At 54.6% G+C, this 19,919-nt stretch overlaps 1 protein-coding gene across 4 annotated transcripts; it reads right to left on the bottom strand.

Moving 5' to 3' along the window:
- Positions 1-6,050: 6,050 nt before the first annotated feature.
- SLC7A3 (solute carrier family 7 member 3) lies at positions 6,051-17,203 on the bottom strand. 4 transcript variants are annotated; one of them, XM_069015513.1, is made up of 13 exons: positions 15,766-17,203; positions 15,476-15,595; positions 13,363-13,771; positions 13,044-13,202; positions 12,783-12,957; positions 12,569-12,681; positions 11,488-11,710; positions 11,171-11,310; positions 10,989-11,091; positions 10,494-10,705; positions 9,686-9,852; positions 9,304-9,412; positions 6,051-9,197 (listed from the first exon to the last, which is right to left on the bottom strand). In XM_069015513.1, the coding sequence occupies exons 3-13, from the start codon at positions 13,730-13,732 to the stop codon at positions 9,064-9,066; spliced, it is 1,905 nt and encodes a 634-aa protein (XP_068871614.1). In that variant the 5' UTR covers positions 13,733-13,771; positions 15,476-15,595; positions 15,766-17,203; the 3' UTR covers positions 6,051-9,063. The 4 variants fall into 4 exon arrangements, with proteins under 4 accessions (XP_068871614.1, XP_068871612.1, XP_068871613.1 ...); XM_069015511.1 differs by lacking the exons at positions 15,476-15,595; positions 15,766-17,203 and adding an exon at positions 15,260-15,460; XM_069015512.1 differs by lacking the exons at positions 15,476-15,595; positions 15,766-17,203 and adding an exon at positions 14,862-15,460.
- Positions 17,204-19,919: the final 2,716 nt, after the last annotated feature.

Raw genomic sequence — 19,919 nt, forward strand, 5'->3', positions numbered from 1 at the left:
TGAGATGAAAGTAATTTTACCCCTAGCAGCCCCCATAGAGCTGTGTTTTGTATTGGTAGCTAGGAAGGTGTTGATAACACACCAGTGTTTTGGCTATTGCTGAACAATGTTCCCACAGCTTCAAGGCTGTCTCTAACGTTCCCACCTCACCAGCAGGCTGGGGTGGGGACAAGATCTTGGGATATTCCAGACCATATGGCATCTGCTCAGCAATAATAGCTAAGAGAAAGGAGGTGGGGGGGCATTCCTTATTACAACATCTGTCTTCTGGAGCAGCTGCTCCGTGTACTGAAGTCCTGCTTCCCAGGAGGTGGCCGGGCATCTCCTGGTGGTCGGAAGTAGAGAATAAATATTTAGTTTTCCTTTGCTTCCGCATGCAGCCTTGCTTTTAGTTTATTAAAATGTCTTTATCTTGGCCCACACATTCCGTTCCCATCTTCCTTTCTGCCTGGCCCCTCCCACTGAGGAGGAGAGTGAGAGAGCAGCTTGGTGGGTACCTGTGTCCAGGCAGAGTCAGCCCACCACAGTCCTGTTCAGTGCCCAGTGTGGGGTGTGAGACAGTGGCAGTTCTGTGCTAAGTGTGCTTTAGCCATAGTAGTTACTAAGCAGGCAGCTCCTGTCAGGTCAAAGTTTGTTGGCTGCATTGCTTTGCTCTTTGCTGGGCTTTGGGAACATGCTGGTACAAACCATGGCTCTGTGCTTTGCCCTGGCACTGCTGGCCTTGCTCTGCTGGGGGAGCTGCCTTGTAGAGAGGATCTCATTTCCCACTCCCACCTGGTGTGGGTGGCTTTATTGTTCCTGCTCACCCTTACGTGAGCTGTTTAATACTACTAATTAACACTGTTGGCATATTATGGGGTCTCTGTAATCTGGTGTCATCCTGGTGTAAGAGAAGACAATTTTTGGGCGAGTCAGTACTGAAATGTGGCCTGAGGCGGCTGGTCCGTGGGTGGCAGAGTGTGTGGAAGGATTTGGGCAAGTGCCTGGGCTGGTTATCACCTCCCATGGCCTGGGTCTACACCTGAACAGGCAAGTAACGCTGGCAAACAGACGTGCCAACTGACAGAGGGTGCCTACCCCAGTGAAAACCAGCAGCTCCTGGCACTGTACTGGGGCTTGGCATGTGCCTGCTGAGCCACAATTCAGGGCTGCCAGAGAGCTGTGGTTAACTCAGGGACCCAAGCCACCTCTGAGAATAACTTGACTGAAAGTGGGGACAAACTCCATATGGGGGGATAGTACAGATAGGAACCCAAACAACAACAACTACAGTTGCCCCAGGTGTGAAAACAACCCAGTGGACATGGAAGTCAGTGGGTCTATATCATCAATTATTAAAGGAGGAGGGAGAAGAAGGGTTCAATTAAGAAGCTGGTCCTTCAGAAAAGAAAATGCAGGAAGGAGTGAGGGAATTCAGACAGGAAGCGGAAACCACCCAGTCTGACTTCATCAGAATTTAGAGACTTGGAAAGATTACAGGTATGTGGAATCCTGACTGGCTGCTCCAATGCTGGGATAACAGGGCCCAAAGTCAGCAGGAAGATAGGGAAGCCCAACAGCTATTCAGTTCTTGGGGATGAAATAAGATGGATGTCAACATGTGTCTATGGATGTGATTAAGATACCAACTATATCTCCATCAGCTAACTAGAAGGAGACACTAGCTTTCCTAGGCTTTGCAGAAAGTGCATTTTCCAGGTTATTGTTAGCTTGTGAACCCTCACCATTGAGTAACCTGGGCGAATCACAGAATCACAGAGTGGCTGGGTTGGGAGGGACCTTAAAGACCAGCTAGTTCCAAGCACCCTGCTATGGTAGGGATACCCCTGAAGAGGAGAGTGACATGAGTAGCTTGGTGGGTACCTGGTATCTAGCCAAGGTCAACTCATTCCAACAGTGAGTCCCACACCAATTGGAGTTTGTGTCAGAACCACTTTCCCTATGGCACGAACTGATGGGGGACACATCTGTTGGTGTCTTAAAGCTGCTGTCGCTTGCAAACACAGAGATGGGCACTAGGAGGGTGCACAAGTCTCACCATGTTTCTCTGCACTTCTGTCTTGATGCTGGCTTTTCCTCTCCTGCTATGCAGTAGCTCATGGCTGATGTCAGAAACAAGTTGCTCATGAAGCATACAGCTGCTCTGAATCAGACTAGGCCTTTGGCTTCACATCAGGAGTTCTAGGAGAACTTTCCCTGTCCTGTCACCTGTCCCACAACTGGAGTAGCCTATAAAACATAACAAATGCTCAGTGGCCACTTCAGAGAGGAAGGAACCAAGTATTCCCTTCGCTTTGTTTGTTCCTATTTTAAGAAGAGCATGGCTGGCACACTCTAGCCTGTTCTTAAGTCCAAACAAGAGACCATAAGAGATGTTAACACTTTTTGATCTGTCCCCAAGAACCTCTCAGGTGGGACAGGTAATTCCATTGAACAAGTTAAGTTCTGTCTATAAATGTGGTTTGTATTATGTAAACAATAGCAGCTGCTCCCTGCCCAGTAATGTGTCATGATTTTTCATGCATTATCTCGTCCAGGATGATAGAAATGGTTGCACACCCATCTGCAGACCAGGCAGTTAAATTAGTTTAACACTCACAGTACCCTGAAGTCTTGATAATTGAGGTAGGAGGGGTGTTAGATTTAGTTTGTCAAAATGTCTCCTACCTGTTTGTTTTGCAAGTCAGGTTGCTGTGCCCAGACAACTGTCACAGGTCTGGAAGGAACTGCATGTTTATTCTTCAGTGGGTTTAAGTAATGACAGCATTGACCAGCCTGTGATGCAAGCTGCCCCTGAGAGGCAGTGAAATGGAGCAGGACATCAACTTAAGAATGAAAAATACAACCAGTCATCCGTCCAGCCTTGCAAAGGTCCATCAGTGTGAGACCCTATGTGGAGAATATGAATTAGAAATGGAATCATTGCCTGGGTAAACACAGCAGGAAAATGGGAAAGCTTAAGGAGGACAGGGGGATGTAACAGCCATAAACTGTGATTAGCAAAGAAATCCATTGTGTATGAATTAGGGAAACCAGCACACCTGTGCAGCCTGTGGACATCCTGATGGTGACAGAGAAGGGGTAGTTCACCAGAAGGTAGCCACACTGATGGAAAACTACCCATCTGCACCATAAATGTGCCACTTGCACTGCCTGTGCTGCCTCTGCCATCTCCTCTCCGCACCACTCACTCACGGGCTTGCTTCCACCATAGTGAGGGTGTGGGTGCCATTGGGATACAACTGTCTCATAAGAAAGGTACTCCTCTGAGGCACCAGGGTGACGTCCTACCGGGTGCAGGCATCATCACACCATGTTGTCAGCTCCAGGACAGACTGTGACAGGAGCCACTTTGCCTACTTGCAGTGTGGACTGGGGGAAAAGAGTGAGAACCAGAACAGCGGCTGCAGCACTGGCAAGACAGGAGAGCAAGAGAAGAGCAACCACCTGGCAGCAAGTCATCATGCCAGACCTGCAAAGGCAAAGTGAGGCGAGCATTAAGCCTGTGTGATTAGAGAGCTTGGCTGCCTGCCACAGCTCAGGGCCAAGAGGATTATTGGATGCACACAGGCTCCTCACAGCTACTGGGTCGTGTGTTTAAGCTCACCACAGAGAACAGAAGGGTTGGGGCCTGCCTGGAGCCAGGTGAGTAAGGAGTGATAAGAATCTCACCCATCACCAGCTTTGATCTTCTGGAGCTCTTCTGGACTGTGGGGGCTTACAGCACAACCCAGTGCTACTGCAGAAATATCAGGAGCTGGTATCAGTTCGCTCTGTTACACCAGTGACTCCATCTGCCTGGAGTCGATTCCCTAGATTCCAGGACTCAGGCCCTGCAGATGGATTTGTCCCACTCAGCAGCCAACACAGCTCTGCTCCACCAGCAGGAAAGGGGATCTGATGGTGCTCACTGGTTTTACAGGGAAGAAGGTGGCACATTAACTCCTCACACTGAAGTATTTGGTGTTACAGCAGAGCAGACTTGCCAGCTGATTTTAATTTCCAAGCAGATCAAAATTTAATCTGCTGCTACATCTCCCCTTGCCAGGGCCTGTTCTGGCCAGGGAACAGTGCAGGGGCAGGCTCTGCAGCTGCAGCTCTCCCTCCAAAGGCTCAGCAGCACAGCCCCCCATCTCCATCCTGCCCCCAGCCTGCATGGCCACACTCATGGCCTCTTGGCAGCCCCCCTGGGGGTGGCAAGGAGCTGGTGCCCAGAGAGGTGCTCCAAAGGCTCCACCAGGGAAGCCCCTTGTCCCCCAAAAGCAGCTGGGTATGAAGTTATGAATGCCATGGGATGTGGTGGAGCCAGATGGGGAGGGAGGCTGAGAGTCACCCACTCTCTGCACTCTCAACACCCCAAACCACCAGCACTGCCTCCCTGGCATGACCCCAGAGCACATTGTCACCAGCTGGTGGCCACAGCCAGGCCTCCACTGCAATGCCATCCCAACCACCTGCCTGCTCACCTTCCAGCTCCCCTTTCAATCCAGGGGGGAATAGCAACAAGGAAATCACAAATCAAGCCTTGGGAGGAAATGCCCCAGCTGTCAGGGCAAACCTCAGGCAGCTGTGTTGGGGCTGGATGCTTCCTTTCCCGTAAGGGTGGGTTATCACAGGCCTCCCAACAGCAAGGACCCCCCAGAGTGGGTGTGCAGAGCTGGGGCAGCCTCCACAGGCTGGTAGCCAAGGGCAGGATGCCTGGCCCAGGCCCTGGGGGTGAACAGGGCTGCTGCGCCCACGGCTGTGTGGCACTGACTCCCCAGCCCACCACATGACCATGGACTGCTGGCTGCCAGACAGCTGCTTTCCCTGCTGGGCTGCCATGGTGGGAGCTGTCCAGAGCTTCCAGAACCCTGCTCCACGTCCAGAGCTCTGCCAGTCCCAATGGATGCCCGGGATGGGACGGCAGAGCTCAGTGGGATGGCCTGTAACCAGGCACGGATGTGCCCATGGGCACAAACAGACCCACAAACAGACATGGGCATGGGTGTGCACACGTGTATGGGGGACACAGGCACAAACAAAGCCACAGGAGGCTGCAGCAATGCCAAGCCAGGGGGAACAGCTGCAGCTGTATCACAAGCCCATTGCCCCCTAGCCTTGGGTAACAGCACTCAGAACTGGGTGTACAGATACAACTGCAGGCTCAGAGCTCAGCGGGGACCCACATGCTGCCCCTGGCCAGAAGATTCCCACATGGTGGGGTGGTGTAACCAGCATGGTCCACAGAGACACCAGCCCAACTAGGAGGGCTGGGAGCACCTGAGGAGTCACCTGTGCCCAGGGGCTGGAGCCTGAGGCTCTGGCAGGGCACGCTAGCCCAGGACACTGGGCCAGTCAGTGCCAGGCCTGGGGCCAGAGCAGGAGCCACAGCCCCTTTCACTGCAGGCACAACCCAGGGGAAGGGCTCAAAGCTCCAGCCCAGGGGCCAAGCAGAGCTGATGGTGAGGGGCCCTTGCTGCTGACCGTGCAGTGACCCTGTGCCACGGCCAATAAACAGCGAGAGATGCCAAAACCAAGCAGGGTCCATCTGCCTTAAATTAGTTTATTTTGGATAATAATGTCAAGTCTGATTTAGACCAGACCAAAATCTGGACAATCATCATCTTCGCACAGGGATGCAGCCCAGCTTCTGGTCAGGCTTCCTCTGCAGGCCATTGCTGGCCCCTCCAGGAGGTATCATTTCCAAGGCCTTTACTGTATCCACTGCTCTGGGATCTGGTGACACAACCCCTCCCAGCACAGGGCCTGCAAGGCAGGGCCATGACAGGCTGCTTGTCCTGGCCCCTAGGTACCAGCAGCCCTGGCTGGAGCTGGTTTGAAGCACTGTGTCAGCTCCTGGCTCACAGGCTCACTGTCCCAGGGGACAGCATGAGGACTGGTGGCTCCATCTGGCACATTTTGGGCAGGGATGTCACCCAGCACAGCTGGCTGCGACCAAGCAGTTCTGCACTGGCACCAGCCTGGCACCCAGCCCAGGGGCCTGTAGGGCCCTGCCCTGGGGCCCATGACCACAGGGCATTAACACAAGATGCAGCAAGACCAACAGAAAAAAGCACTTAAAAACCCTTTAATTTAATAGATTTAAAAACTGGCTTTAAAATTATAGAAAGGCAGATGAGGTTGGACACAAGTATAGGTACACTGAGGACATCTCACAGACACTTGAGCAAGACATTTACACCAAACAGCATGGTCAGGGCAGCAGTCTGCTGGCAGAGCCACGAGTACCAGAACAAGTCATACTGAGCCCTCCAGCAGAGCTCCAGCCATGGCTGCCATGTACATGTCTGACACCTGGAAAGCAGGGAGGAGGTGGTGAACACAGCCACAGGACAGATGGAAGGAGTACAGCTGCACCATCACTTGGGGCCTCCTGTGCACGGGAAAAACAACTTTCATGGTGGGAGGGCTGTGCTGGTGTCACTGCGCCTCTGCAGGACTGGAGGAGGGCAGAGATCAACCCTGGGCCACCAGTGCTCCCAGCCAGCCAGGGGACTTCTGTGTGAGGGGAAAGGGTAGCACAGGACCCAGCTCTGCAGTCCTGTTTTGCCAGTGGGTAGGGTCAGAGACACAGACACCAACTTAAGGAACAGTGTAATACACACCCTGTAGTTTCCATAGTGTTACAGCTCCTCAGTTTCCTCTAACTCCCCAGTTCCCTGTCCACAGAGTTCCCAGTCATTTTCCCACATAATACACCCTGTGACTATAGTCACTCAAGCTCACAATATCCAAATAGAGCTTGAGAATATTTCATGCTTTGGCACCACATGGATTGTCTACTATCAGTGGAGGTAGTTGGTAAGCTAATTGTTTCATAATCACCCACACCTTAACATACAACGCAATTATTAGAACAAAAATCAAAAGGATTAGCATCAATAAAATGACAACAGGGTGAAGCACTTGGTTGAGAATTCTGGTAGCTGTAGGCACCCATCCAGAGAGACTGTCCCACCATCAGTGTTCTCTGCCTTTCTTCGCCTGCTCCATCACACGATGTATTTCTGCCATGCCACGATGGATAGCAATCAAAGTCTTTTGTCCATTCTCTTGTGCTTGTTTCAGCAAGTGCCTCAGGTCCATGTGCTGTAACAGTTCCTTTACCAGTTCATAGCAATGGGAGTAGGCTGCAAGTCTTGAATCAGGGCAGAGTTAGATTCCAAAAATTGACAGGATATAACAGGAGGTAAAAAACTAAAAAACTTCATTTAAAAAAATATAAACTAAAAATAAATTCTGTTATTGTGATAAAATTATAGGCACAAGTATTGGAGTGACTACTTACATCTTCAGTAACGTTATCTACAAATAAAAAAATCCCAAGAGGTTCTCATGCATCTCATTGTACACAATATCACAAAGTTTACCTCTGACTTTCAGATCCTGGCCAATCCTTTTCTGTAGGGTATTTACTCTCGTGAATTTTATTCTGAAATGCATCCTGCACAAAAGAATCCAAGCTCAAAACTAAAAGCTTTTTAGAGCCCCCTGAGTCTAGGGTTATCCCTGATGCTCCCTGGTCATGCAAGCACACCATCCAAGAGGGGTTCCCCTAGTCTTTGCTTAAACTGTTCAAATATTTCATTTACTTCATGCTGAGTATAATCTTTTATGAGTATCCCTCCTGACCTGCTGACCATTAGCATCTAATTCCACCTTTCGTCTCCATGCTGGTCTCACATCTACAAATTCATCTGGGGAACCAATCTCATCAGAATCCACAGAATCCCAACTACTATCTCCATTCCATTTATTGGGATCCCACTGCACACCTGCCTCTGCAATCACTCCATGCATTTCCTTGTGATTTGCTTGCCCCCCGCCTTTCCTTGTACTGAGCTACTCTAACTGCAGCCTTCCAGCCACAGTCTGGTAACTGTCCAACTTATCAGCAAGCGGCTTATTTTGGCACTTCAGCATTACAATTTGATTCTGCAACTCACACATCTGTCACCATGTTAGAGCATTTCAACAACTGCTCCTTTTGTTGGTGTTTTGTTTGAAATACTGTTAACAAAATCCATCCTGGCCTTCCCAAACCCACAAGTTCTTTTCCTTTCTCAGTATGTGATTTTTGGATGCATTTCAATACATCCAACAGTTCAGCTTCTTTTAATTGACTTCCCCATTGCTCACATGGTCCTCCAACCTTAGCCCACCTGAGGGCCAGTGAACTATAAGGAAGGTCTTCCCATCTGGGAATTTTAGACAGGACTGATTCCTTACATTTAGATTTAAAAAGCAACAGTTTGTTCTGACCCAGCTGATTATGCCAATTTTGTTTTGCTGGTGGGTAGGGTCAGACACACAGACACAGACACCAACTTAAGGAACAGTGGCATTTACTATGATGTAAAACTGCAAAGAATCATGAAAGGATAAGCTAAGCAATGCACCTAACCATTAGCAAAGAATTACAAAGGGATAAGCTGAGCAATGCTAATCATTACTAAGAGAGAATGCCTACAGTGATTAAGAAAGATACATCACCACTTACCCCAATAAAATAAATCATCCAAGTGCGAGAGGCATCAGCTGTGGGGGGAAGCTGTCCCAGCCAAGGACTGGAGAACCATGCCAGTAACCAGGAACTCCTGCAGTGCCTCCCCCTTTGCAGCCACGAGGCTCCCCCACTTTGCTCTGACAGTGGCCCAGTTTTTACACTGCTAAACAAACAAGCTGACATAATTTCTAATTTCATTTTCCTGCTAGACTTCTCTCAAAGCCTGGCCAGGCTCAAGGAAGATCCAAGGGAGTTGTCCTTGATCCTACACCCCCTAATTAGGCCACACATTATCCTGTTTCTAGATATGGAAAGGTGAATACATTTTGCCAATAAATAGACATATATAACAATACCTCGTTAATGAGTAGAAACATACATCATTTGGTTGCAATGTTCATCCTAGGTCAGCTTTGGCTCAGGGCCTGTTGGTCAGGCCTTAGTACTTCACTGTGGGACTCAGTCTCTACAGGAGAAGGGATGCATGTACTCTGTGGATCATGATCTTGTACAGAAGTGGCAAAGAGGTCCATGGAGTGCTGGTGCTCAGCCCCTCAGACTGCAGCAGCCCCAGGGCTGAGGTCCAGTCCAGGCTGCTGCAGAGGCTTTTCTACTGCGGCACAGGCTTTTTCTGCGTTTTTCCCTTCCACACTGTTCCAAATCCCGTAGGTGAAGTAAATAACAAAACCTGCAGGACAGTTTCCATAATGAAATGTGCAATGGTGGGCTGTCAGCACTAAAAGACCCCCAGGAGAGACCTGTGGGCACTGCACTCCCCACTGCAGGATACCTACCCCCAACCATACAGATGGCAAACCGCGCCCAGGTGCCGGGACTCAGCTGCACCATCAGCAGGATGTTAATGAAGATGCTGAAGATTGGCAGGAGTGGTAGGAAAGGTACCTGCAAGGGACAAGAAGTGCTGTGTCAGCTGTGCCTTGAGGGACCAGGCTGGGCTCGAGGATGCTACCAGCCAGGGGAGGGACCCCCTCCCTGCCAAAGCCCAGAGCACCTGGGCACATCCACACTGGGGATTGCACCTCAGAGAGACAGGTTTCAGGGCCCTGGGCTTTCCTGGTGACTGCCTGGCAGCAAGCCCTGGCAGACCCTGCAATGCCCAGGTCCTGACGGAGTCCATGGGGGTGCAGACACCTAGATACAGGGGGCTGCACTCACTTTGAAGTTTAACCGTGCGTTGCTCTGTGGCTGCCTCCAAATGATGATGGTGACAATGAGCAGAGCCACGAGGAGCAGCACCAGAGCCACAACACAGCCCACGTTGGCATCCTTCAGCGCGGCCATATTGAGGGTCAGGACCACGCAGATGACTGTGATCAGTGTGGCTGCAAGAGAGGGGGTAGTGAGGGGGCTGCACAGCACATGGCCTCCCTGGGGTCCTGAGCCTCACCAACAGCTGGGCTGAGGCACCCACTCCTCTTGGTCAGGTCCAGCACCCACTGTCTCTAACAGCCATCCCAAAGCCTCCAGAAAGTGCTTTGCTGGAGGCACTTCCCAGACCAGCAAACTACAGCACTTGGCTGGGCTTGGACCCAGCTCTGACACTTACCTAGACCTGGCTGAGCCACCCCATTCTGGCTGTACAACGAAGCCATTGATAGACAGATCAAACCTTGCTGGCCGAGCCCAAGCACTCTCAAGGGGCTGGGGACTGCCCTTGCTGGTGGCCAGCATGGGTCAGGCTTATCACAGGGATCTCCCATGGCCACCTGCACATCCCTGGCTTAGCACCCATGTCCTCCAACAATGCCTGTGCACCCCAAACCACAGCCGTACCCCACACCTGGCACCCTGTTCAGGGTTCAGAGCCTGCTGGCACTGCCAACAGCGGCTGGCAACCTGTGCTGCCTGGCTCCTCTCCTCTGCCTGGCATTCTCTCCATCCCTTCCCAGCTCTGCAGAGATGTGCCAAAACACTCCAGCCCCTGGCAGGAGTGGACCTCAGCCACCAGTTCCCTCTCACTCACCAATGACCGCCACACAGAAATAAACAATGCGCCCTGAGAGCGCAGTGGGGGTGTCCCCAGGTGGGTTGAACAGCATCGCCAGGGACAACGTCTCCATGTGCTGGGCACGGGCAGCAGCGATGGTCGGGTTCATGATCACTCTCTCCTCCTCGTTCCCATTCAGCTCCAGCATTTCCATGGCCTGCGGGGAGTTCGGCTGTCTGGGCTGGTACCTGAGCAGGTAAGACAAGCTTGCAGCAGAGCCCAAGGAACTTCCTAGCCCAAGGGAACAGTGGGCAGCACCCTCATATCCCTGCTGCTCCAGCAGTGACCCCACAACAGCCACTCCAAAGATATGCCCAGAGACACACAGAGGCTCTGGTCAGCAGCCTCCATCTTGAGGGCTTGACACTTCCCCAGGCTGCACGCCCCTGGAAAAAAGCTGTGGCTACAAGCCCCCAGGACAGCATAAGGAACATCCACCCTGGGTACCACCAAACACGAGGAGTCACCTACCGGAGGATGAGCACGCACACCGCCACCAGGGAGTAGGCCAGCAGCGTGCCGATCGACATGAGGTCCACCAGGTCCTTCAGGTCAAGCAGGAAGGCCAACACCGCTGCAGTGAGGACACGCAGCATGAGCACAGCTCCAGACCACCGTAGGGCTGGGTGTGAGGAAGTGGCCAGGAACTTTACCTGCAAAGAACCCTGAGACGATGGTGGCTATCAGAGGGGTCTTTGTCCGACTGTGGATCTGGGAGAGGAACTTGAAGAGCAGCCTGTCCTCTGCCATGGCATGGATCACTCGGGGCATGGGAAACATAGAGCCCAGCAAGCTGCCATGGAGAGAGATTAGGCAAGCTGACCACATCTACCACCCAGAAGGGGAAGGGACCGGCTCTGTGCCAGGAGCAGGATAGCAGCTGGACAGAGCAAATCCCCAGCCCAGCCGGGATGAATGCTGCCGGTCCCTGTGCTGTGCCAAGCAGTGCCAGCAATAGAGCCAGTCCTACCTGGTGGAGAGGGCACAGAGTGACCCAACAGCAACAGCGTAGCGGGCGGGCTCCCAGCCTACTGCCTTGAAAGCCTCAGGCAGAGGGCTGTTCTTGTTCAGGAGGAAGTAGGGCACCATGAGAGTCAGGGATGCAGAGACCAAGCAATAAAACACAAAGCAGATGAAGAGGGACACAATGATGCCAATGGGGATCGAGCGCTGTGGGTTCCTGGCTTCCTCCCCTGTGCAGACACAAGAAGCCACATGTGCCCCACTCCACCACACAGCATAGGGCAAGTACCCCCAGGGGATGAGCCAGAGTAGGGACTTTCCATGGCAGCATAGGACTGGGGAGCAGCAAGCAGGGGCTCTTGGGAGTGGAGGGGTTCCTGGCCATGCTGCTGCACTGGCAGAAGGGATGAAGCTGCCTGGGCTTACAGCCCCCCTTGCCATGCCAGCCCTTTCCCCTGACTGGCAGCTCCCTCTCCCTACAGAGCTTGTTGAATGGAGGTCCTCTGTGCACCTCGGCTTTGAAAAGGTGTGCTGCACCACGCTCCCAGCAAGGGGCTTGGCAGCAGGAAAGGAGGAGGCTGCTGGGCAGCCCCTGGGGGCAGGGTGGCCAAGGCAGGGAGGTCAGGCAGAACAGTCTGTACCAGCCACCCACTAAGTAGATTTCTGGGGTAATGAGAGGAAATTAAGACAACTGCCTGTGCTCCAGGAAGCAGCAGTTTTGCATGAACTCAGTCATTTAGAAAAAGGCTGCTTGAGGCTGGGAAATAACTAGGAGGCACCAGCAATTCCCACTGTCACAGCCTCGACTCAGCAGTCAAAAGGCTCCCTCCTGCTCTGGGAACTGCCTGCGCAGGCAGGGTGCAGCCCTGCTCCCACCATGTGGTATAATGAGCCACTTTTCCTGCGGCAGGGCAGGCTCTGAGCCCTTTTGTCTGGCCCAGCTGAAGACACAGACTCCACAGGGAAACCTCCCAGGAGAGGTGAGAACAGCTGTTTTCCCACACCAAGGAGCATCCTCCCCATCAGCTCCCAGCCAGCTGCTGGCTGTGCAGGGGAAATGCCCACGCCACCCTCACCCAAGGCAGTACCTGTGGTGGCAATGCAGTCAAAGCCCACAAAGGCATAGAAACAGGTGGCAGCACCAGTCAGGGTCCCTTCCAGTCCAAAGGGGAAAAACCCACCAGAGCCAAAAGCTTTTTTCCTGGAAAAAAGGGAGGAGAGCAGCTGCCATAGGGTGCAGGGACAGCAGGCCCTATGCCTGCCCTGTGCCAGACCCTGGCCTGGCACGGTTGCTCTACTTACATGTCATCTGGTGAGTCTGACTGCGAGCAGTTGACACAGTTCTCTGAAAGCTGCCAGTTCTTGATGTCTCCCTTGATGAAGCCAGCAATGATGACAAAGCTCAGCACCAACAGGTTCACCGCCGTGAAGATTTTGTTCACGAGGGCAGATTCGCTGACACCAAAGGCCAGCAGTACTGTGGGGACAACAAAGGTGAGTGGGGACCCATCAGGCTCCCATGCCATCACCCATGGTACCATAGAGCCCCTCCGGCACACTCACAAGTAAGCAGCGAAATCAGGATTACAGCAAAGAAGTCTGGACGCTCAGCCAGCACTCCCGGCAGGTGCATTGTGGTCTTGTTGGCGAAGAAGGTGGAGATGTGGTTGCCGATGATGTTGTCAAAGGCTGCACTCCAGGCTCGAGCCACACTGGCCGTACCTGGTCGATGGCAGATCTGTGCATTAGTCCAAGCCCAGGGCAGACGGGCACCAGCCACCCGCACCTGAGCACCCACCTCCCTGCTGATCCCACGCTGCACCCTGCCCCCACAGCACTGCACGCTGCCCCCAGAAACCCCCCATGCTGCCTGGCCTCGTACCTATCACATAGGAGAGAATGAGGTTCCACCCGGCTATAAAAGCCCAGATCTCACCAACGGTGACGTAGCTGTAGAGGTAGGCAGAGCCGGCCTTGGGGACACGGGCCCCAAACTCTGCATAGCAGAGTCCAGCCAGTACCGATGAGAAAGCAGCCACCAGGAAGGAGAGGATGATGGAGGGACCAGCCATCTCCTTGGCTACCTCCCCGGCCAGCACATACACACCAGCCCCTAGCGTGCTGCCCACACCAAGGGATACAAGGTCCAAAGTGGTGAGGCAGCGAGCAAAATGTGTGTCATTGGAGCTCAGGTCCACCGTGCGCCGGCGGATCAGCTTCTTCCCAAAACTGGTCATTTTTTCGCCCAACATCTTGCCCTCTCCTTGGTGAAGCTCAGATGGCCAAAAGCCCTGCAAGAGAAGAGAAACGTGAAGCTCAGTGTCCTTCAGGCAGCAGGACTGACACTGCAAGGGGCAGTACAGGCAATGATGCCCACAGGAGCCTGCTCCCAGCTCACCCATCGGCACCACGCTCCTGTCACACTGGCTGGCCAGAGACCATGGTTGTGGCACCCTCCAAGGCACTGTGGGGCTGCACATACCCTGCCTGCACAGCCCCTGCACCAGGACAGTGAGCCAGGGATGAACCCAGTGGGTCCATAGTGGGAAATGGTCATTGCTCAAGCCCTTTGTGGTCTCAACCATGGAGCCCATAGTCATGTCCCAGAGCTTGCCCACTGTTTCCCAGGCTTGGCAATTTGGAACCCCTTCAGCCCAACACATGGGTATGCACAGCAGCACTGGGGCACGCGATGCAGCAGGCTGACTCACTGGATGCAGAGTCCTGTTTCGCTTTCAGTATCTGTACCACATTCTCTATAGGGATGCATAACCAGACAAACACCATGGCACAGACCCCTGGTGCAAATCCTTTGCCTGCTAACAGTGCTTGCTGAGCAATCTGCAAGCTCTGCAGACTGTAATCACCCTGAACGTGTGACATCCCTACTCCTCTTGCTCACAGCAGCCACCCATCCCCAAAAAGCTCTGAAGATGAGCAACCTGTGAAGCAGGCATCTAGCACAGAGGAGCTGCAAGGAAAGGGGCTCCCAATGCCCATGGCGGTGGCTGGCACCTCTGCCCTGAAGCACTCACACACCAGTGTCCTCTCCCTGGTGGCTTCTCCCCTGATTGGGAAAGGCAGCACACTCCATCCAGGTGCCCAGGACAGCACACCACACTACATGGATCAGCATAAATACACAAGGATAACTTTGTGACCCTTTTCCATAAAGCAGGATTATCAGGATCACAGTGGCAGCCACGAACCCGGCTGCTTTCCCATAACCAACAAACCATCCTGCTGCTTGATAAATCTCCTCCCGAGCTAGCACGTGTCACATTCAGCCTTGGCCCCAAGGAGTGGTCCCAGCCCAGGCAGCCTCTGGGCCAGGTTTCAAGGGAACAAGTCCCCAGCACTTGCACCCCCCTCAACGACTACCTGGACGAGCCTAGCTGCGCTGCTCAATTGTTCCAAGGATTTCCAGTACCCGACTCCGGCTCCCGAGCGGTATACCAGAAGCAGCGTGCCTGGCGGCAGCTAGAGTCTCCCGCTCCATGCCAGTGCCCACTGGAGCCCGGCAGTGACTCGGGGTAGGCGCCGGACGCCGTTAGCTCGGGACCTCCACCCCAGCCCCCGCGGGGGCATCTCCAGTCCCGAGGAGCGCCAGCCAGGCGCCGTCCCGCCGGGGAGTGCGGCGATGCCCTGGGTTATGGCACAAGCCGAGCGGGGAGTCGCGGCAGCACAGGCCATGTGCTGGCGAGCGGCAGCTGACGCAACCGCGCCACCGGTTGCACCAAACCCCTGCCGGTCCGGCGGCAGCGCCCACCACCACTCACCAGCAGTCTCGGTACGGCTCGGCTGGCTCCGGTGCGACCCCCACCACCGCTCACCAGCAGTCTCGGTACGGCTCAGCTGGCTCCGGTGCGACCCCCACCACCGCTCACCAGCAGTCTCGGTACGGCTCGGCTGGCTCCGGTGCGACCCCCACCACCGCTCACCAGCAGTCTCGGTACGGCTCGGCTGGCTCCGGTGCGACCCCCACCACCACTCACCAGCAGTCTCGGTACGGCTCGGCTGGCTCCGGTGCGACCCCCTTCAGGTGAACTCAGTTCTGTTCGCCGCCGCCGCCGCCGAGAGCGTGGAGAGGGACTCCTAACGCGATGGAGTAGTGCCTGTAGGAGCCGGAAATATACGCTCTATCCATCCAGAACACCCCGCGGGCAAGAGGCGGGAGAGCGCGAAGAGAAGAGCGCCAACACGGATGCTACGGAACCCCGCCCCGTCCCAGCCCCACCCGCGCCGGGCTCCCCCGCAGTTTTTAGAAAACGTGAATTCGAGTAACCAGTGGCACCGGGGCCAGCCGGGATTGCAGCTGCTGCGAGTGGCAATTCCGAGAAACGGCAAAACACCTTGCTCCCTCGGGAAAGGCCACGGAGGGGGCGGCTGAGAGTCCCCCGGGTCCAGATGCGCCATGGGGACGGAGCCTGTCCCGGCCCTGCCCTGCCCTGCCCCGCCCCGGCTGCGAGCGAGGCGAGGAGGTGAGGCCAGCCCTGCTGCCAGCGCTGCGAGCAGAGCTCAGACCGGGGCGGACTCCATGCCGACCTCCGTGTGCTCCGCTACAGCCTCCTCAGTTCTGGGAGCAACAGGCAGCCCTAAGTCATGGGAAACGCCAGTCTTGAGAGAGCCGTTCGGCAGCCAGGAGAGAGGCGGGGGCCAGCACCCTCCGTCTCCAGCACGCAGGCTGGCACCCGTGTCTCAGCAGGCCGCGCCTGATGCAATCCAGTGCTCGCGTGTTGCGAGGGCCCATTCAAAGCGGCAGCTCACAGCGAGGTGAGCCAGCCCCTCGCCGGCATCACTGGCAACGCCCTGCTCTGGCGCCACTATCGAGGCAAAAGGCTTTCTGGTTGCTTGCGGAGCGGAGGAGAGCACAGCAGGCAGGAGCGCTAGGCAGCTACCCCCCCCCCTCCGACTCCTCTGGGGGGGCACACGCTGGGGAGATACGGTGATGGAAACAGCAACTCATGCTTCTTATAGTCAGTGACGAAGGCTCTGCCCCCGCTTCCCAGAATCGGCGAACTGCAGTTACGCAATGCCCCTTTTCTCCCTGACCCCACGAAGAAGTAAAGTCAGGATGCAGACGGCAGCATGGCTGTTACTACTCGACTTCCCACTCCTTCCAGGGCTGTCAGCTGTTAGGCAAGGAGCCGGCTGGACAGCACCATTGCCAAGGGTGTTCTCGGACAGGGTAGGCAGCACCACAGGCACAGCAGAGTCACCCTGTCCCACACAAGCAGATACAGGGTACCCAAAACAGTGAGGGGGCAGATGACATGATTTGCCTATTACCAGAAACCTCCTTGCAACATCAGGCGTTGGGAAGCAGTGTCCCGAAGAGAGCAGCACCAGGACACCAGAACATGTCTCCAGCTCCCAGTCTCCCAGACCTCACATGCAGCTCGGTATGTGTCTTCCCAGTGTCCCATCCTCACCTCCCAGTCTTAGTGCTCTCCACTCCCATCATTCAGGGCCCTGATCCAGCAGCACAGGCCAAGGGCTGGGAGCAGGCTGAGGCAAGGAACGAGCAAAGTGCACGTCCCAACAGGAGCAGCAGGAAGGCAAACAGTAGCAAGGCACACGTAGCCAGCATCAAAGGAGGGTAGGAGATGGCTCCTGCTCATAAAGGGGGCCAGAAGCCCTGAAGAAACAGATCCACATCAGTCCTTGGATGCCCCTACCACCTTCCAGAACTGAAGCATTACAATATTTCAGATTGGAAGGGACCCATAAAGACCATCGAGTCCAGCTTCACCCATGAGTGCCTCTCTGTTTACAAATAATACATCTAGCAGGGCACCTTTTCTAGCCAACTCCCTTAGTACGTGCACCAAGAAGTTACCTTCACCATGCATGTACAGGGAAGCCCCCACAGACCATGTTAGGGCTCTCTGCTGTGGATTGTGCTGGCACTGGAGCTGCCCCAGAAACCAAGTGCAAAGCAGGGCACAGAGCTTCCCTGTGCAGCCACCCCAGCACACAGTCTAGGGCAGCTGCCCCAGGAACGGGTGTAGGCTGCCTGTGAATGTGCATTCAAAGGCAGTCAGGAACACCAGCCAGAAATAACAGGAGCAAAAACAGGCCAGCCTTCCCAGCCCAACCTCAGGGCACTGCCAGCACCAAACAGCAGGACTCTCCAGTGCCTCACCCAGACACAAGGCAGTGGAACAAGGTGCCTGCATCAACCTACCACAGGGAGAAGGCAGCGCAGCAGGACTCCCAGCGCCAGCATGCGGGAACAGTAAGGGACTGAGTCCCAAGTGCTGCTTCCCCACCACCTGCCCCCAGTCACCAATAATAAAACAGTCATTAATAGCCAAAGGCTGCAGAAGCCTAATGTGCCATCAGCCAGCATTGGCTTTTCCCACATCCAATGTGAAGGTGGTCTAAGGAAGAAACCTGTCTCTACAGCTGCCCACCACCACCTCACATCCAAGCATCCCACCTGGAAGCACCAGGTTTGTCCAGAAATGCTTCCCCAGAGCCACACTGTTCCTCCATCCACCAGCACCCAGCTCCTCCTTGTAAGAGACCTCAAGTTTCTGGCTGAGCAAAACCAGCCACAGCCGAGAACAGACCTGCCCTGATTGCCCAGTACTTTGGGGATCAGTGGGCAGCACTGGGCACTGCCTCTACCCAAGCAGACAGCAAGCACCACTGCAAAATACACTTTTATTTTAAATACAAGGAGTTAGAAAATTAATTCATTCAAGAGCTCTACATATATCACTGGCCCAGAGGCTCATGCAGCTGGACAATGGCTGTTGTCTGTCCCCATGTCTCAGCTGTCAGTCTTTCCCCAGCTCACCACTATCAAACACTGCTCCATCTTTCAGACAGATTCCTGGGAAGCAACAGCAACATCAAAGCAGTAGTGCTTCTGGCACTCAGCACCTGACCCCTGGGAAAGGCCATGAGCTGTATCCCTTCCACCTGGCAGCCCTCAGTTATACCAGCAAGGGATCACTGGAGCCTCCCTGCAGCCTGCTCAGAGGTGAGGGTTCACCACAGTGAGGGAACATACCTGCTGCTCTGAGCTGAGCCTGCAAGGAGGAGATTGTCTGCTGATAGGCTTCACACTGGGCAGTCTTGTCAGCTGCAGATAGGAGGCAAGAAGGTGTGTGCTCAGCCCATCCTAAATACCTCACCCCCCAGACTCTCCAGGGCAGCAGCTGAGATCCTGCTCTACTCCCTAAACAAGAAGCCAGCCCCATTCCCATGGAGCTGCAGGCCCTGGGCTCCAGGTACAAGCACGGGGAATGTCACCTGGATTGCAGGTGTCCTGCAGTCCTCAGAACAGCCAGCTCCACGTACCAAGCTCACCCTTCACTCGCTCCAGCTCTTTCTTCACATGCTCCAGTTCCCAGGACAGTGGATCACCTGCAGACTGGAAAGAGCAGGGTGTAAGTGTGATGCAGGGATTTGTCACCCCCACTGCAGCACAGCCCATCCTCTGGAGGAGCACTGCAGCCCATCCAACACTCCAAGCCCAGCACCCTGGGGGCCACTGCCAGGGCACATCCATCACAGCAGCAGTGCTTGGTGAAGGAGCCGCTGTAGCAAGCATCTGCCAGCACCCATGGGAAACAAGAATGCCTTTGGCTGGCTGCAGCCACAGAGTGAAGAGCCCGAAAACTGCACAAATTTATTTTTCAGGTTGAAGATTTCCTGACTTGGAGCTTCATCTTGCTGCAAGCTCTGCTCACCCCATCCTGGGGCCATGTCCTACATGTCAGGACATATAAAAGTGACAACACAAGCCACAGAAGGTTCGTGTGTTTCAAAACGCCCTTAGGAAATCTAACTGGACAGAAGCCTGCAGTCCCCTGAGCATGGAGAGGTGGTAAAGCCATGAAAGTCTTGTGTAAACCCCAGGGAAAGGCTAAAACAGCTCAGGTGCCAGCCAGGAAACTGGCAGCTCCAGGTCTGATCATCTCCCACCTCTGGCATAGCTGGCCCAAGCCAGAGGCTGAACAGCGCTCTATGGTGGCAGAAAACAGCTGGCTCTTACCTGCTCAGCAGGAACTGCATCTTCACACCCTGAAGTCAGGCCAGGGGCCAACTCGCGGGACAAAGAGGACTCCGCACACACCCATGTCTGGTCAGTCTTACCTGAGAAGAGAGGTGTCAGCACTAGAAACCTGCCATCCTCGGCTGCTTTTCAACCTGGCCTCAGAGCTGCTCCAGACCAGGGAAGGGCAGAACCTGTCCAAGAGAGTCAGAAAGTCTCCCAGCACTTCCAGCCCAACAGCTGGTGCTGGCTTGGCCTGTTATGGGTGCTCGTGGGAGAAAGTATTCCTGCGTGGCCTCGCTTCCAGCAGCTCTGGCCTCCTGCTAGGAGTCTGCTCTCACAGGGAGGGCAGGCAGCTGCCCCGGGCAGGATAGGACAGGGCTGTCCCAGCAGAGTGGGGACAGCCTCCTCACTTCCCCTCCCTCTGTAGA

Source organism: Aphelocoma coerulescens, chromosome 4A (genome assembly GCF_041296385.1).
Source record: "Aphelocoma coerulescens isolate FSJ_1873_10779 chromosome 4A, UR_Acoe_1.0, whole genome shotgun sequence".
In the NCBI taxonomy this organism is placed as follows: domain Eukaryota; kingdom Metazoa; phylum Chordata; class Aves; order Passeriformes; family Corvidae; genus Aphelocoma; species Aphelocoma coerulescens.

Bases quoted from the DNA above. Each gene is read 5' to 3' on its own strand.
- SLC7A3 (XM_069015509.1), bottom strand. From the start codon at position 14,143: ATGTGTTGGGCTGAAGGGGTTCCAAATTGCCAAGCCTGGGAAACAGTG. The intron at 12,682-12,782 runs GTAAGTAGAGCA...CCTTTTTTCCAG, and splicing joins TCAGACTCACCAGATGACAT to GAAAAAAGCTTTTGGCTCTG. The intron at 9,853-10,493 runs GTGAGTGAGAGG...CCTCTCTTGCAG, and splicing joins TTTCTGTGTGGCGGTCATTG to CCACACTGATCACAGTCATC.